The sequence below is a fragment of the Megalobrama amblycephala genome, linkage group LG13 (assembly GCF_018812025.1).
Source record: "Megalobrama amblycephala isolate DHTTF-2021 linkage group LG13, ASM1881202v1, whole genome shotgun sequence".
Taxonomy (NCBI): Eukaryota; Metazoa; Chordata; class Actinopteri; order Cypriniformes; family Xenocyprididae; genus Megalobrama; species Megalobrama amblycephala.
Window position 1 is genome coordinate 5,043,900 of NC_063056.1, and position 19,425 is coordinate 5,063,324.

General features: G+C 36.3%; 1 protein-coding gene across 1 annotated transcript in view; it reads right to left on the reverse strand.

The window, feature by feature from the left end:
* tgfb2 (transforming growth factor, beta 2) overlaps positions 1–19,425 on the reverse strand; it is a 54,303-nt gene that overhangs the window by 18,350 nt on the left and 16,528 nt on the right. Inside the window, exon 2 of the mRNA XM_048151832.1 lies at positions 3,129–3,292. Coding sequence (XP_048007789.1) covers positions 3,129–3,292 — 164 coding nt within the window. The remainder of the gene's footprint in view (positions 1–3,128; positions 3,293–19,425) is intronic.

Consider the following 19,425-nt stretch of genomic DNA (forward strand, 5'->3'; position numbering starts at 1 on the left):
TGACTCCCATCTTGAATTAGTCGATGTAATATGTAGTTACACTATATTAAATCTATTATATAGCACTACATTAAAGTTCACTTTAATTATAATGACTGTATTTTCCTGAGCAGCTACAACAGATCATTAACATGAGTAATAAAAATGGAACAGGATCAACCTCTCCCTTCCTTGCAAACTCCTTTTAAAACCTCCCTAACACATTCACCATCTCTGTGTTAGTGGGACAGTGTTTACTGCACCTGTCATGACAGACCTGACACATGAACAGAGAGGAGGGGAGCGAGGTTAAATGGAGAGGCAGGTGGGAGGTGGGGAGCACAGACCTCGACAGCGCTGGGATTTTATTTGGCCCTCGAGACCCTCGAAACTCTAAATCACCAAACAGCATTCCACACTCACTTCTCTCCACACACACATAAAACCCCGCTGATCGATGGGCCGGAGCTCTACAGCACCCTTAAGATAAATAAACGAACATACGAGGAAAGAGAAGGAGGAGAAGAGAGGTTAAAAAGTGCATGTGTGGGCGCTTTCACACTGCGTACACAAGTCTGTTTGACGTCAGAGTTTGGTTCACTTGGTTGGTGTGAAAACGGTTTTCTGAACTTGAGTGTGAGTTAGTCCATCTGAAAAGCGACCTGGGTTACAATTAACTCTGGTATGGTTCACGGGCTCATTCATTGCTTGGAATAATTATTTATTAATAACTTCATCTTTGAAATTTCACATTTAATTCAGTCCATTACTTGCAGATTCTTTGTAATTGTTCGTGAAATGTACTAGAAATTTCTGAGTGACAATTCTTTCAGTGTATTATCTAGAATTCCTTTAGCCAAAATAAAAATGCACATATAAAACAAGTGTTGATTATGGAAGTTTGTTTCCAAGGAATAAAAAAATAACTTTTTTTGTGAGACTTTTTTCCTCGCAATTGCAAGTTTTTTCTTTATAATTCGCAACAGAAAGTGTATATCTCACAATTCTGAGAAAAAGTCAGAATTGCAATGTATAAACTCGCAATTGCGAAAAAAGTTAGAATTGCCAGTTTATAACTCGCAATTGCGAAAAGGTCAATTGTGAGTTTATATCTCACAATTGTAAGAAATAAAGTCAGAATTGTGAGTTATAAACTCACAACTGCGAGATAAAAAGTCTTTTTTTTTTTTTTTTCATGCATACATTAAGAGTACAGGGCTTTAATGAGGATGGCATAGCTCAGATCATTTGGTTTAGGTATTTGTATTTGATGAGAAATGTTTGAGTTGTTGAAACCTTTGAACCTATTTGTTTGTTGGGATCTATCAGTTTATTTATTTATTTTAAGATAACTTTTGGCCCTCTAGCATTTAAAAAGAAAACTGCATGCATTTTGTGGAAGAACATTGTTTGGGTGTGCTTCGGCTCTGCGTGTATGTGCAGATGAATATGAAAAAAAAAAAATACAAAAATAAAAAATCCTACTGCTCATAAAACATTCACTACTAGGCTTAAGAGATATAATCAGTTTAGATGGAAAGGATCTCCAGCTGACTAGCTGAAGATGTTACTAGCTTTATCCATGATGAACAACCATGATGAAATGAGCCTTCACAACAGATAATGTTAGAGAGCTACATATGGCAGTTTATATGTTCAATAAATACCTTACTCACTTACTCACAGGTCTTGAATATAAACACTTATAATAGGCTTACCATAGTGAATCAGGATAAGACAAAAACATTTTTCGGCGAAGGATTGATGATGTATTGACTGATTATTTAAATTTAACAACCAAAAAAGTTGCATAGTGTACCTATTAAATACATTAAATTGCAATTCTTACGTACAAAGGGCCTCATTTATGAAACACAAGCAGAACAAATTTTTGTGTAAGTTGTTCGTAAAGCCGTTCTAAATGTACATTTTCAGATTCATGAAAATGTTCGTATTTTCAAAATGTTAGTCGGTACGAACTGCTTCCGACCACATGTAAATGGTGCATAAAACTTTTGAACTTTCTGTCTTCATTTAGGCAAACTGCATTTTGATCATCTATGTACCATAATAACATTTCATGAGTTTGTGTTTTTTTATGCAGCTGAGAGTTGAAAACTGTTCAACTTTGGGTAAAATTCAGAACTTGTCACTGTCATTTTTTTACCCAGCTGTCATCACAGTGGAGGAGGGGCGGGACAAATACTACACCGACCAATCATCCTAATTGTACAATGTGAAGTTAATATTGCTTGTTACTGCATTTTTATATTCATTCATATTCTTCAAAATTAGATACCAGTAACACGTTACTGCCGTGGATATTTCAAATCATAGCAACCAAAGCGTCTCAGCTTTAAAAAATGCTGCGCCTCCAAAGCGCTCTCAAGCTCCACCAGCTGGCCGATTTCAGAAGAGCATCAGGCATTTTTCAGCTGGCTAAAAACGCTTTGGTGGACACGCATTAATTGAATATTTATTGTTAGGCATAAAACACTTGACTTAGTCTCTTTTGCATTTATGCAATATACTGGAGCCAATCCTGAGAAGGGAGTTCGGAGGATTCCACAGTGTTCCTGGACATGTAATTTATGTAGCTGTAATTTATAGGCGGGGATTATGCTAATTGTGAATGAAAATTGAAATTCCTCTATTCTGGAATTCCTAATTATGAATGATTGGAATTCATTAACATACACACGTTTAACGATCAATCGATTTGATGTTTATGAAGCATATTTAAATCCAGAGTCGAGTTTTCGGGAAGGTCCGTTTTACATGCAAATTACTCAAAATTTACGCATATATTTTAAGAAAGTTTCAAGAATGAGGCCCAATGACTTGAATACACCTCTTCTATAATTATGTTTCCTGAAATAATTTCTGAAATAAAATTCATTTAAATTTTTGGGGGCCATAAAAAAAGGGGGTGATACATCATTACTGATCTCATAATGAAGAAATTATAATAGTTTGGCATAAACTTTTAATATTGTTTCTTAGAAAAACAGTAATTGTGTAAAAGTAACTGTGCAGACAAGACTGTTGTACTGCTGCTTTCATGACAGTTGTTCGGGGAGTTGAATGAGCGCGTGAAGTCAAAGGAAATGCTAGAAAGATGAAGGGCTGAGGGACAGGAGAGAACGAACCTGGTAAAGCTCAATCCGCTGCTCAGACACACGGGCCTTTGGGTTCTGCAGCCTGAAGATCCTGAGCTCTGCCTTCACCAGGTTTGAGGCATTTTTCTCCATGGAGCTCACGTCAAACCTCAGCCTCCTGAAGTACGGGTTGTAATGTGTTGGAGAGATGACATCTGGAACAAACAGTGGGCACCGTTACTGACCTGCTGAGGCACTTTCTTTATACCTGCATGTGTGAGGTACAGTATGTACAAAGAATCCAGTTCCTTTGACAGTCTTTTACACCATTGATTAGTACTTTTATATACATAGTAGTAGCCTATTAGATGAAGCTTATAGTCAACATGAAATGAAAACTGACTCACCAGGGGAGCAGTTGCAGGAACCACCCCTTGTGAAAAAGAATTGTGCTTAATTGCATTGAATGTGCACTTGTAGTGTACTTGAAATCTTTAAAAGTATATATATATATATATATATATATATATATATATATATATATATATATATATATATATATATATATATATAAACTGTTTGAAGATAATATAATATAAATGAAATAATAGGCAACACAAGTGTACTTACTTTCATGACTAATGTTTACTTAAGCACACTTTGTAATAATGTCCAATTAAAAAGTTTTACTTCAAAGTACATTTCAATTCATTATGTTTTAATACTCTTCTGTCGTGCTTTAAAGAAGTACACTTATTTTGATATGTTGATTAACATTCTACAGCAGATGTAAAGTAGTTCATTATAATTTTATCTGTAGAGTGTTATTCGATATTACATTTAAAGTTAACATGGTTACACTTTATTTTGATGGTCCACACTTTACTAACTATAAGTAACTTTGCCACTACATGTCAACTAACTCAGAGTATTAGTAGATTGTGGTAGCCTGTTAGTGGACTGTTAGGTTAGGGCTTGAGTTAGTAAATGTTTGGGTTGGATCCAAATGCAAATAAGGTTTATTAAAGATGTAAAAGGAACCAAAATAAACAAGGTAACAGACACCAGGGAACTCCAGGAACAGAAACGAGCAAGCCTGACCTGACAAAGAAAATTGCAACTTCATCATTACAAATATATAATTATAAACATTTTTAAATACATAACATATAGTTTTAATAGAAATGACATTAAATTACTGTATATATTTTAGTTGACCATAAATGCTTGTCAGTGCACTTTAAAGACAATTAAAGCTGCAGTCCGCAATTTTCCCTCTTTGTCGCCATCTCTTGTTTGAAACCTGCAATTGCAGTCATATGCGGAACAGTTATCTGTACGTGCGTTGTGCCTCGGCACAGCCTGTCAGCGCGGTGTGGATACTGTACTTCAGAATCACAGATTCTACATTTTGAAAGTATGACCAATATAAGAATTTTCACTGGAAAATATCGTCTGAACAAGTAAGTAACATTTTTGCCACTTTTGTTCTGACCAACTGAGGAAAAAAGCATTAGGCCTACAATAAATCACGCTGCCAATTATGATTAAATCTAACGATCGCTTAGCTCAGATCACGCCAAACCATGCAAATTATTATTACTGTTATATTGTTCATCAGCATTACTATGTAGTCACTCCACAGTCCAAAGTCTTTTGCTTTTCGGGTGAATCTCCAGTTGTCACTGATGATTGTCATTTGGACCTTTCTGGATTACAATCCACCATCAAAATGATAAGTTTAATTATTTCAGCTGCTGTGAGAAAAGGCTATAAATATGCCGATACCGGCAGCTTCCTCACGTGATAAAACCGATCAGCCTGGACTCCTTCCTTTCTGTTTACGGACATGACGTAATGACGCACAGAGGAGCTGCTGCATGCTCAAATTTCCCGCAGAAATCCACCATGTCGCTTTTATTATAAAACATTATTACCGTTGTGAATCGAGCTGAGATAATGAGATAGTTTTGAACACCGGCTGGTTATGTACTTGCTCAAAAATTGATTTTGGATCATTTTTAACCAAAAAAAGTTACGGACTGCAGCTTTAAAGTAATTACACTGTATAAATTGATATTGTGAAGTTGTAAATAAAACAAAGATAACTGGAGAACGTTTTACAAGAAAATACTATTTCACACTTTCTACTTCAAAATTTAGTTTAATTCGATGTTACTTTCCATTTCTAGGTAATTATGCGTTAAAATTTACTGGCAATTTCTGAGTGAAATGTGTTTCAAAGTAAATCCTACACCATTTTGTTTTTGTCAGTGTATAAAATTACATATAAAGATGTTCTTACGCCCTACTTAAGTGGGTCAACAAGCACTCTTAAGTACTACAAATCGCATTTAACATAAATGTAAACTATAATATAATAAATTGAACTAAATTCATATTCAGTTCACATTCATAAAAAGTACTTCTTTTTCACAAGGCTCTGCATATTGCTCACACAGCTTATGGCACTCAAGGCGTTTAAACCATTTAAAACGTTGACTGTGCAAGGCAGAGTCCTGTAGAGGCAATGCACAGTGCTGCGATGATGTCACTGTTTACGTGCAAACCCTCGTGCTTGTTGGGCAGTGATGTAGTGTGTACACTCAAAGTGTGATGAAACAATAGCGGGACACACCCCTCAGGCCGAGCTGTCACGCGAGGGTCAGCTGGGGTACAAACCCGCTCCATATGCTTCCCGAGTGAACCCAGTAGCCCAACATTCATGCGGTACTCAAAACCATGTGTGAATGTCATGTGCTTTGACAGGCTCCGTACGCACACCGCGCGTGCCGAGAACCATGTGTGGAACGGCGAGATGAGAGCGACATTCCGCACAGTAGCTCAACAAATTAACAAAGACAACCAAAGCCACATGCACTAACATTTGAGGGATACGGCAACAGGCCGCCGTGACACCGCATGAATTACGGCGGCGTGATGTCGTGTGACATGCGGCGATATACTCCGTTTGCTCAAAATCATCCCTTGTGGGAGTCTGATTCGAGAGGGTTAACGCACACACAACGGCAACCATGATCCTAGCATGCGGTAATACAGAGAGAAACCATGTGTGTGACGCTGTCAGACGGTGTATGATGAGGCCTGAAGCGCTAAACGGACCCTGAGCTTTGCACAGAAGCCAGGGATCACAGAGGCTCAACGGTTTGTTTAATAAGCCTACGCAAGTAGGACGTCCGTCCACATGAGACGGACAGAAGAAAACATTCGGCAGCTGCAGTGACTGTAAGAACAATCAGGGCTTTGAAGGAAAGCTGTGAATTTTCACTTCAAGAGAAATAACTTTATTGCGAGGCTTTCTGGAATACTTTATTCTGATTGGTCATTACAAACGTCTTTACTGTCACTTCTGATTAATTCAACGGATTCTTGCTGAATAAACTAAATAAATTCTTTTAAAAAAACAATATCTTACCGACTCTAAAACTTTGATCGGCTGACTATGCATTAGTAGTACTAAATTAAAAATATAGCTGCAAGCAGCAATTAAGGGGCCAAGCACAACAGAAGCAAACAAGGAAGCTAGCAGCAGACCAAAATGTCATAATGGACTAGGATAGCAATTGAGACAAAGATACCGCATGTCAATTTTGAATGTAATTTTGAAGTTTTGAAGACCAACAGTAGTTAGAGCCAATTTCATGTTTTGTACAATAATAGCACCCCCAAGTGGCACAGTCTTCAGAGTGCCCCATACATAAGCGTGTCAATTTGGTGAAAATATCTAATTTCGTTTAGGAGTTAAAGACATTTATATGTATTAACACATGAAAAATTCCCCACACTTGACTTTGATTGCAATTTTTTTGGCACTCACTGTCAAAATTTTGACATTTGGCAATTAGCGTTAACGTTAAATTTTCCTACGGCTTCTATGATATTCGCAAATGTTGTTTAAACACTAAATCACAACGTTGCACTAACCATAAGGTGAAACCTAGCATGTATGGTATTGTTGGACTCGGCAAAGATTCAGGAGTCTAAGGAGATGACTCCCGTGAAAATAAGTCAACCACATCCGAAGTTATAAGCATGTAAATGCTTTTTTTCACCACTAGGTGTCACTGTCCGAAACTTCTCAAACTCCTTCAGGGCATCATACTGATGACCCATACTGAGTTTCGTAATGATACGTTAATGCATTTATATAATACAGTATTTTACTACAACATTCGAAATGGCCGACACCCAAAATGGCCGATATGGGAAAATTGGATATCATTCGACCGAATTTAGACAAACTGTTCAGAAGTTATACGCAAAAATAGCCATCTTTTTGTATCTCTGGACCAATAGGTGGCACTGCCCCGACACGCAGCATGTAACCTCAGATCATGCTTGTGATGACATGCGATAAAGCGTTGAGGAAATAGAGCCTTATGTCTATTTTCGCAAGCACTACGTAAAATTCGTTCGCATGTTTTCAAAAACGGTTTGACAAATCAACTTGAATTCCACAACTTTTTGTCACATGGTCTGAAGATGATATGGTTCAACTTTCGTGGAAATTGGAGCAACGGCTTAAAAAAAGTTTTTTGTTCCATCATTTTCATGATGTTTAATCTCATTTTCGTGTTTAATCGTTTTGTTTCTAGCCCTTATGGTTCAAAAGGTATTAGCATTAATATAAGTTGGTGGCACTAGAAGGATTGAGTTAGAGACTCCAAATTTGCTGAAAGTTCAGAATGGCCTCTATCAGTGTGCCAAATTTCATAACTTTCCTGCAAGCGATTCTACATTTTACATTTAATAATTTAGCAGAGATTAAAAAAACAGTCAACCCCCCTGAACGCCAATGGATAATTCTTGAGGGTCATGTGGTTCTTTTGAGATTAAAATATATTATATTTAGAGCAGCCTTTAGTTTTCTATGTTTCTATGGAACTCTGTAGGTTGTATTCGGTCCTTCATCTGTAAGAGTATTGAAGCACATACAGAGGATTTGAAAGTTCTGATGGTTTCTGTGTTTTACATTTGCAAATGTCAGTTCTCAAATGCTCATGATGTCACATAACAGACGTCTATAAATCTTTGTAAGCGTGATCACATTCATGCAGGAGGCAATTCTAACTCTAGCGCACTTCTCTGAAGTGTTCTCCCTCCATCAACAGACAAAGTCACACTTACAATGAGCCAGCATATTTACATCTTGATTCCATGAAAGGCTCTGCTGTGCTGGTTCTACACTGGATGCTTTGAGCAGGGTTCACTGGAAACCACAGCGCACGCTCTTCTGAGTTCACACACGAGTGAGTGCGCACATACGTATAATGATACTTCTAATCTCTATACACCACAAGCTTCCTGTCACTCTCCAGTCCACTGGGGAATATGGGCTGACGCAGGAAGCAAACCGCTGATTTACAGAGATTCAGTAGCACAGACTCTATAACCACTGATTTATACGAACGTTGACATAAAAATGATTAGTTACATGTGGTGCCGCTGTGGTCTGAGCAAACTCATCAGAACCACATTAACGTACACAGAGAGACTGTATTATAATTACAGTGAAAACACAGAAAATATTAGAATGTGTATAGACTTTCAAAAGTGATAAGTACTGATTATTTCGCATAAACAAAGCAGATTATATAATGCTGCTTGTGGACATGCGGTTTAATTTTTCCTGAGGGCCTCCAACATCAAACTCTTTCAAAGATTAGAGGCTAAAAAGTCATTCAGGGGACCACAACTTAAATAAATGCATGGTTGCAAGTTAAAAATTCTAATTTATTGTTTTATTTAAAACTTTTAAGTTGCAAACCATTGTTTTGTTGAGTTCTGTTGACATAATAATGTTGACCCTTACATCAACTTAATATCGTCTGTACTTTAAACTCAAATTTCTGCATTAATTGGCTTTTCTTTTTTTTAAGTTGTAGTAACGTAATGAAACTGTCTTGATAACTTCGGAAATTAGGCAGTGGATTTCTAGTTCCCAGCATGCTTTACATAAGACTGGATAAAGAGAATAAATGTTGAAAGTAGGTGTTAATATATTTGATTTTAGTGAAGGGAAATACCTGTTAATGTTTAACGCTGTTATGTTTGACATTTAAATTAGTTTCTGTAATGTTGACGTTTTTGTGGTTTCCATAAGTTAAGTTATGATTTAAACTTTTGAAAATTCAGTGATTAGCTCTTCCTTAAAAGTCAGCCAACCAATCTATTAGAGTATGCCAGATTGAGAACGTGCCTTTGAGTTTTGTGAACAGACTGTGGGCATTTCACCTAAAAGTAAAGGTCATGTGACACACACTCAATTGCATTTTAAATTTCCATCCATTTGGATCACACAGTTTTAACAAACTAATACATTTCTGCACCAAAATTTCAGTTTTACCGAATGACACTTTTGGTTATACCGAATGATGATATTTTCAAACAATGCTAACAGGCTGATATCTAGTTAGCTAGCTAGCAAAAGGACAGTCAAACATTTTATATTTAGTACAAGTTTTTAAAATATTACAACATTTTCCATGTTTTATAGCGGTTGTACCGAATGACCTGATGTTTTGGGACATGCGTATGAGCGAAAGTGAAAACATGAATTTTTCAAATAGTTAAGAGAGAGTTACTTTGCTTCATGACCATGTGGTCCTTTGCAGGTGTTTGAATGATGTCACATCCTGTCACATGATATTAACCACATGACTTGTTCCAAAATGGTCCCTTTTTATCGGTTACTCCAAATGACATCAATGAAATTCATTTTTCCGGACATTCTTTCTCATAACAAAGCAACGGCTTCTACACATAATTTTAATACCATTTTGCACTATGTTGATATATGATGTTATAAAATCATGCCAGAATAAAAAATATATACATTTATTACATTTTAAGATATTTTAATCACAAATGAAATGGCTGTATTGGCCTTTGGACGGTTAAACCGTATGTTCTTTTGACACTTCAAAATCTTTAAAATACTTTTATATGTAGCAAAATATATTTAAAACGTTTTGGATTCAATAAAAGAGATCTAGTTGTACTAACTTACATACTTTGGATGATGACCTTTGTTTTTTTATTATTATTAAGGTCTTTGGACAAAAAAAAAATGACCCGTCACTTTTAAATTTAAAACACATTCTGTTTATTACTATTCTAGAAATCATACCCGTTTCATTGATGTATGACTGAAAAATATGCATCACATTAAGTCAGGCCATTTTCCTAGGCCAGACATGACTTTTGGCCACTACTGTATGACCTGGCTTTATAGGCACTGTAAAAAGTGAAACTGGGCATATTTTCTTTTTGATCGTGCAAGAATGAAAATATCTCGCAAGGGCTTAATATTCCCATCTAAGGAATTTTACTGGCTTACATAAGCTCGTTGATAGCACCTCGTTACCAGACACACACAAAAAATGATGTAATATAAAATAATGTAACAGTTTTTCAATATAGATAACGCTGGAAAAGATTAGTCAGATCCGCTGCTGAAATTGAACTGGTTGAACCCGATATAAAGTGCCCACAAAGAGCAATAGCCCTGATGAATGATTCACATCTCACACACACACACACACACACACTTAATACACATTAATAATAACAAAAAACCTTTTTTTACATTCCCATAAATCACTCGTCAGGTTTGCCATTGCAAACACTTGGATCTTAAACTCAGGAAGTCTTCATGAGTGAGGACCTCTTGTGATGTGCTCCAAAAAATATGCACAGTGGCTTGATCTCACAAGAGCTTCCTTCCTGAGAGGAAAGACGTTACAGAGCTTCACCAGTTGTTTAGTTATCGAAAAACACTTAACTGACGCTTCTGCACAGTTTCTAATATATAAACCTTAACTGAACCCTCGTACGCACATCTGTGAAGACATGACATCATGTTCGTTTTAAACACTGAAACCATAAGCTGTTTACCCTACGTGGAATATACATCTTGAAGGCATTAAGTAGTTAAATAGACATGGAGACTGAATCCCGGTTACTGATCCACACCCCTGAACGCTCACTGATCAAACACCTGTGCCAGGAAATGCCTCCCAGTGTCCTCTGCTCCCCCACTGACCCCAGTCCTACTTCCTGTGTGCTGGATTTCCTCCAGGCTTTAATGAAACAGATAGATTAGTGAGCTTGTCTGCTCGATGACACGGCTGTCCGTCCTTCAGTCTCGAAATAACTCCTGTTGCTGAGTGGACAATCTCTCTCTCTCTCTCTCTCCGGCTGGAAAACACTGTCAGATGTGTGGCTGACAGGGAAAGAGTTAGCATTTGAATCAAATTACACATACAGTGCTACGCCTCCGCGACACACACCAGCTATACTATTACCTTCTATCTACATTACAGTAAAACGCCCCACTCATTGTCTACTACAGATGTTCCAGGTCGTCAGTCACAGGCCTCATTAGTGGCCAGAACTCTTCATCAGTGACCTGTGAAGAGCTTTAACTGGAGTCAGCAGACAAATACAACAGTTGGATGGGAAAGCTATTTGGCCATGTTAAATGAGCAATATCACATGAGAAGTCGTGCGATATCACTCTGTATCAGAATGGCTGTGATTCAGCATTAGGCAATCACATCCGTGCTAATATAGAACCATATTGCATGGCTATGAGTGTGATATTGCGTTTATACAACAGTTCGATGGCACAAGTATGTAAATAAATATGAAACAACAACAGAGTGTCTTTAAAAACCATCTTTTGTGAGGAAATGGATTCAAATCTCAAGTTGACAGTTTAACAGGTGAGCCCAAGCCTCTGTTACTAATTCTAAAACCTCACTTTAGAACTAGTAACGAAGGAACGTCGAGTTACTTTATTGAAGCTTATTGTATTATGTATTGTATTATAAAAGAGAGATCAACTAAGCAAGTAGTGATGGAAGAAACAAAGCTTTCCAAAGCTTCGAATCAACTGAACCAATCACTTTGCAAAATGATTCACTGTTTCGGAGCATTCGAAACGCCACTCGCTGGTGACCCCTGCTGATCAGAACAGTGTAAATGCAACAAAAACTCAGACCAACACCTTTTAAACACCCATCACATGTTTTATTGAAAGCAAAATCTATCAAATGCAATTAATCATCTCATAAGATTAAACATCATGTGTCTGTATAATATGTGTTATTTTATCAATTTTCAGGGCTTGTTTTGTTTGTTCAATGGATGGCTCAGCTAAACAGGCCAATAAAAGACTATTAAATACTATTATTCCTTTTAATTATACTAATGTCTCATTAAAACGTTTATAAATGTATAAAACTGATCAGAGATCAGATAAAACTCATAGACATTTGTTCAATGGCTCGCCGCTGGCAGACGATCTCAGTAAATCCGCGTGATTCATGGGTTCACAGAGATCATCGCTCCCCAGTAATGAACAATTGAAATTTCAAAAAGTTTCGAAACAGTTATGACGTAACAAAGTCTCTTTTACTGAAATCACGTGACTTTGGCAATTTGATACACGCTCCAAACCACTGACTAGAAACAAAAGATTCATAAAGGTTTTGAAGCTTCATGAAGCAGTGTTTCGATGCATCTAGCTGATATTCTTCAGGACAATCTTATATACATAATCACAAAATCAGTTTGAATGTCTGCTGATATCTTTGTCTTTGTCCTTTTAACATTTAAGGGGATTTCCCATGACAGCACTAGTCAATGCATTTATAAGTTGCATCTTATAACTTTACTTCCTTATTTACAACCTGGTTTCACTATCTTTCAGTATAAAAGTCTTTGCTACTGACTCACTGATAAAGACAGTCTTTGCTGCCATCTACTGGCGTCATAATGTAACTTTCACTGAAGTCGAAATCACAATCACTCACGGACCATTTCTCAATACCAAATATGACTTGTTATTTATATAAAATACTACTTTTTGAAAAATAATACTTAAATAAACAATATTAGTCACTATAAAAGTATAACTTTGTACAACAGCAAATAAACACAAGCAAACAGTTCAGTCGAAAGTACAAAAGCAGTGCTAGTTATAGTACAGGATTTAATTTAAATAAAAATAGAAAGTAATGAAACTGAAGACTGCCCATTTGATATAGCTAAAACGAATTATACCTCATGTTTCTACACAAGAACCAGCAGCAAATTCCCAAAGGACTGGCTGAGATGAAGCTGCTCTCTCGGAGGGTACATGAGCGCTGAACGGCTGTTGACGGCCTGGAGCTCCAAAAACGTCTAAACAAATTGTCAAATTGTCAAAAATGTATGCACACAAGTGCATTGTATAAAATGATTAATTTAAATGTTAGTTCATAGTAACTAAGAAACCCAATATGAAGTGGGACCCAAATATTTGTTATATTTACATTACAGTGTTATCATAATAGTGGACTTTCTAACTTTGATGCACTACCCTGAACACATATTGATAGTTGATACCACAAGGAAAAACCGACACAGCATTAGGGATGTAAAATTGAGCAGTATCTAAAGTAATTCAATTAAAGTATTTTCTTATCAATTAACAACTTTCCAACAAGAGTGGGATTATAATAATGATACCAATCACACTGCAATTTAGTTTGCAATCAAATTTGTATTTCTAGGTAGCAACAGCATTCATTTCACTGTAGAGCGACATCTAAACCATCTGAAACGGCTGTTTCACATTGAACACGTAAGCAGAGTGTAAGCAGCAATTTATTTATTTTTATTTTTGTGCCCATCAACAGATTCGAGCATTCAAACAGCACGCCAAGGCTCACATCGTTTCGGCGCCAAGTCTGCACTGCTCACACTGAACTAAAGCCACATTGTTCTTGGTAAAATTAGTTAAAGAGTTAACAAGAAAAATTACACATTTCAGCATAAAATCATATAAGTGAGATGTTCTGTGTTTCACAGTGACCAGTGCTGCAGCAGAAAGGAAGATTTTTACTGAATAACAATGTAAATTTGAGTCTGTTCCCCATACAAAGCTATCATATGATTGCAGAGGTTTTGGTTACACTTTATTTCGATATAGTCCACTTTGGACATTGTACTAACTTGTCACTTTGCAACTACATGTCAATTAACTCTCATTAGTGTTAGTGGAATAAGTTGATATGTACATGCAAAGTTACTTAGTAGAATGTCTGTTGGGGAGCATCAAAATAAAGTGTTAGCAGACAGTCTACTAATACTCTGATGAGAGTTAGTTGACATGTAGCAAAGTTATTTATAGTCAGCAGAATGTCTAAAGTGGACCATCAAAATAAAGTGTTACCATTTTTTAGTGAACCATTCCTTTAAACAGCTGAGCAAGCAAAAGAAGAGCTTTCCAACACACACAAAAAAAGCCTTTTTGCCTTAAATATCACAAAACAAACACAGGAGCCTACTTATGTTTAACACACAGACACACAGAAAAGTGTTTATATTATTTTCAAAGGTATAAGTTTTAGTTACCGTGGAGACCTATGGCACGACATGTGGCTTCAATAAAACTATGACATTAAGGGCCTTATTTATGGGGATATATTCGTTTTCTCAGTTTTTACAAGCAGTGAATTATGAGGAAAATATTCAAACGTTTGTTCACATTCAAAAGACTTGATCCTGATTTATGAGTTCGAGAAATTGCCGGATGCAACCGTTTGCAACCTCAGAGTCACTTTTACCATTTGAAAATGGAAACTGAGACCAAATACTGGTAGCAATGTGCTAAAACTCTGGGAAGGAGAGCGGAGGGAAAGCATCTGACCTACTTTTGAGCATTTCTCACTTCTGTAAGACATGCTCTCGGATTCCCCCGTTCCCTCAGCAGGACGCGCTGCTCTCGTCCTGTCCTGTGAGGGTCAGAGAGAGAGAGGAAACAGGAGGCAGCGAAGTGAATGTCGCACTGTAAGCCGCTGCTGGGAAGCAGCGTGACGAAGAGTAACGAAGACAGTAGTGACTCCTAGCTATAACAACATTTCAATAACATGACAGTAGTTAAACTGTTTTCAAGACATTGTTGCCTTTTCAATAATGAGCTACTTTTTCCATTCACATCTTAAAATGCTACATCCCCAGCTAACAAAAATATGAACATATTGCTAACATTCCCTTTTTTATGTTTTAAAAAAAAAAACATACTGCTGGGTTCTGCCTGTCAGCTCATTTTGTTGGGTTATTGCATAGTGTTGGTGGGTAGTTTTGTGTAACACACTGCTGGGTTAAGTTTCACTGATAGTGGAAATGATGCAGCTCCTCACAATATACCCAGCCTGCTGGCTTATAGTAACTCACTGCTGGTTTGCCAAACTGGATTTAACCGGATCGATTTATCAACGGTCATTTTGTCTACTGTCCTGAGAGAAAACTTCCTGAGGTGATTTTCCTGAATAACTTTAAGGTTTGTATTCACTTGTGTATCTGATAATTAGCCTACCGTACAGACAAAAACATCTGTAGTTTCAGATTTTTTCAATTACATTTACTGTTGTTTTGCTCCACAAACATTATTTAAAGGGATAGTTCACCCAAAAATGAAAATTTGATGTTTATCTGCTTACCCCCAGCGCATCCAAGATGTAGGTGACTTTGTTTCTTCAGTAGAACACAAATGATGATTTTTTAACTCCAACCGTTGCCGTCTGTCAGTCAAATAATGGGAGCGAATGGGAACTCGAACAATAAGAGTCGAAAAACTTGCATAGACAAATCCAAATTAAACCCTGCGGCTCATGATGACGCATTGATGTCCTAAGACACGAAACGATCGGTTCGTGCGAGAAACCGAACAGTATTTATATAATTTTTTTACCTCTAATACACCACTATGTCCAAATGCGTTCAGCACTCGCTTAGTGAGGTCTGATCGCGCTCTGACAGCAGAAGTGATGTCTAGCACTCATTGAAGTATATGCGCGAGACATCACTGCCGCTGTCAGAGCGCGATCAGACATCACTAAGCGAATGCTGATCAGAATTGGACATAGTGGTGTATTAGAGGTAAAAAAAATGATATAAATACTGTTCAGTTTCTCGTTTTGTGTCTTCGGACATCAATGTGTCGTCACGAGCCGCAGGGTTTAATTTGGATTTGTCTGTGCAAGTTGAAGAAACAAAGTCACCTACATCTTGGATGCGCTTGGGGTAAGCAGATAAACATCAAATTTTCATTTTTGGGTGAACTATCCCTTTAAGGTCCAATAGGTTCGCTTGAGTTGCAGACCGAGGGAGAGATGTGATGTGGACATTGAAGTTTCATCTCCCATTAAGAGAGTGTCACAGCCGTGATGTGTTTCGACTAGGGCTGTCAATTGATTAAAATTTTTAATCTAATTAATTACATGATGTGGCAAGTAATTAATCTCAAATTAATCGCACATCAAGTTTGGCTGAGAAATTACCCCCAAAAGATAATTTAAAGTCATTATTGTGTAAAGCATCAAATAGACATTACAAAAAGTAGCTTAAGCAAGAAATATTTTATTTGATTCAGCATATAATTTATTACACATACATATTTGGACCATGAAGCTGAGCGGAATGAATTTTCATTTTTGGATGAACTATACCTGTGATGTTTTTTTTGTTGTTGTTGTTTTTAATAATTGAAATATTAAATTATTTTTTAATGAAATTATACTCTAAATAATAAACTAAAACTGCAAGTAGGTGGTGGTAAATGTCTTAATGATTAAGTCATTCATTCATTCATTTGATTCGTTCAAATGGCTGATTCATTCAGGAATGAAGCAATATGGTTCTATTTATGAATGGTCCATTGAATCATTGGTTCACCCGATTTGTTTCAAACGCATTAAACGCCACTGTGTGTTGCTTGGAGATGAACAGTTCTGCTTTGTCTTGATATTTTTGTTGTCAAAATTCAGCAAAACAGACAATATTGTGTTTAAAAAAACATTAACTTCTGATTTATTGAACTGTTGTATAAAATCAGTAGGATCACATTTGAACTCTTTTCTAGATAACTGCTATTCTAGACAGAAAAACAGCTCTCATGTGATATTGTGCATGTTACTTGTGTGATATTGCTTATCTATATCATGTGATGTAAATATGAGACAAAAACTCATACAGGGGCATTTTTGCTCTGATATCTTGACTTTTAGGGACATTCTAACTGCATTCTATAGGCTCCATCGTGCAATGAGTTTTCATATTTGTCATCAGTCAACTGTATAAAATGGCAGATGACCTATGTAGATCGCAAGTGCGTTAATAATATGCGTTTTACTGTAATTAATCTAATTAACATGTTAAATCAACATCCCTAGTTTCGACACAACCAGGGTTAAAATCAGCTGCCACTATGGACACCTCTGTTGATTATAATGGGAGAAAAGCTCATGTTGATGGAAGGCGAGACTGTAATTTCCGACAGAGGAGACAGAAAGCGTTTTTCACTTAGCAAACGTAAACATTGTCATCTGTTGAACCAGAAAAGACATTTCACACCATACTGATACCAGTTTTCTTCCTCCCACAGATGCCAGAAGCGCAATGAGTCTGCTCCTGTTGCTCCGGTCACAAATGCTTTATGTTGTTAATGAACTTGCTATCAAATACAATTAATTGATCTAGACTGTTTACTGTCCATTCATTTCATAAATAGACATCTGTTTATCAATATATGTATAACTAAATAAATTAAATAAATATATAAATAACATTTTGCTGCAAGAAAAATGGTAATAACCATTTAGAGGTAAACTGAACCCAGCTTTTAGTCAATATGAGCTGACTTAGCATGAGTCAACTTACTAGGATGTGTTCTGTCCAATATTTAGCACTGGGTTGCCAATTAGGCTGTTTTTAACCTAGGCTCTTTTTAGAGTGTTAAGGGAACATTCTATTGTTCGAATATTATACAAATGTTACTTTTGAATGTTCTCTGAACATTCTAAAACAAATAGTAACATTTACAAATGTTGGACGAACGTCCAACTAAAACGTTTCCGAAAATATGCTACATGTACAATGTATAAATAATGTTTTGTTACTGGAAGAATGTTTGTTCATAACTTTGTTAGTCAAAGTTCTAAGAATGTTCCCTGTTAACTGGGTCACTATTTTTGGTAACATTGCAATGCAATGTATGATTCATTGTGATGTAACAGTTCATTCAGATGGAACATAAAAGCATTTCCATTTAAAAGTTTGGGGTCAGAAAGAAACTAATACTTTAATTCAGCAAAGATGGATTGAATTGATTAAAAGTGACAGTAAAGGCATTTACAGTTCTGTTTCAAATAAATGCTGTTCTAAAAACTGTATCATGGTTTAAAAATATGAAGTAGCACAACTGTTTTCAACACTGATAATAATCAGAAATGTTTCTTGAGCAGCAAATCATCATGTTAGAATGATTTCTGAAGGATCATGTGACACTGAAGACTGGAGTAATGATGCTGAAAATTCACAGGAATAAATCACATTTTAAATATATATTCAAATACAAAGCATTTATTTTAAATTGTAAAAATATTTCACAATACTAATGCTTTTATGTATATAATGAATGCAGCCTTGGTAAGAAAAAGAGTTTTCATTCAAAAACATCTTACCGACCCCAAACCTTTGAAAGGAAGTGTGTATGAATCATCTTTTCTAAAATAGGTATTTAGTGTAAATAGATCTGTTAAAATATTCAGATTGGAGAAAAACAACACAATTGTCATCTGATAGTTATATTAAAATATTTATTTAAAAATATATTATTCCTTTAAATAGCTTTGATATTGCCCAACTCCTCCGCATATCTTAAATGATATTGGCTGCTTTGTGTTAGTAGCTTCAAATGAAGCTAACTACTTAATTGTAGTTTAGCTTCTTAAATAGTTAGTAACTTAGTTTCCAAGGCTAAAATCACACAGTCGCTCAATACAATAGTCAGTTTTGTTTAAAGCACCACATAAAAGCATAGTACAGCATACTATAACCCAAGCATCAACCGTGTATTTTCAGGACTTAAATTTTGAGAGCGGGTTTGGTTGGTATATGTGCCGCATGACAACTAGTTGTTCACTGTGAGGTGTAAGCGATTCACTGTTTTCTTTACTGTCACTCACCAATGTTAGGGCTGTCAGCTTTACTCTGAAAACTGGCACAATATAGTGGTACTGTGCAGTCATAAAGTGAGACAAAACTCCTGTTAAGTGTTTGTGCAGAAGAGAAAGAGAGGAAAAAAACAAGCCAAATCCTGCAGATGATGAAAGCGTTGGGAGTTGCTTTTTAGAAATAAAAATGAAATGCAATAAAAACTCAAGACATTTAGTACGGTTACCTGCATTCCACAAATCAAAAATGACTCAACTTGGAAATGGACTTCGGTGACCTGTTCATGCAGACATTTTTCTCTTCCTGTCTGCTGTTGTACGTA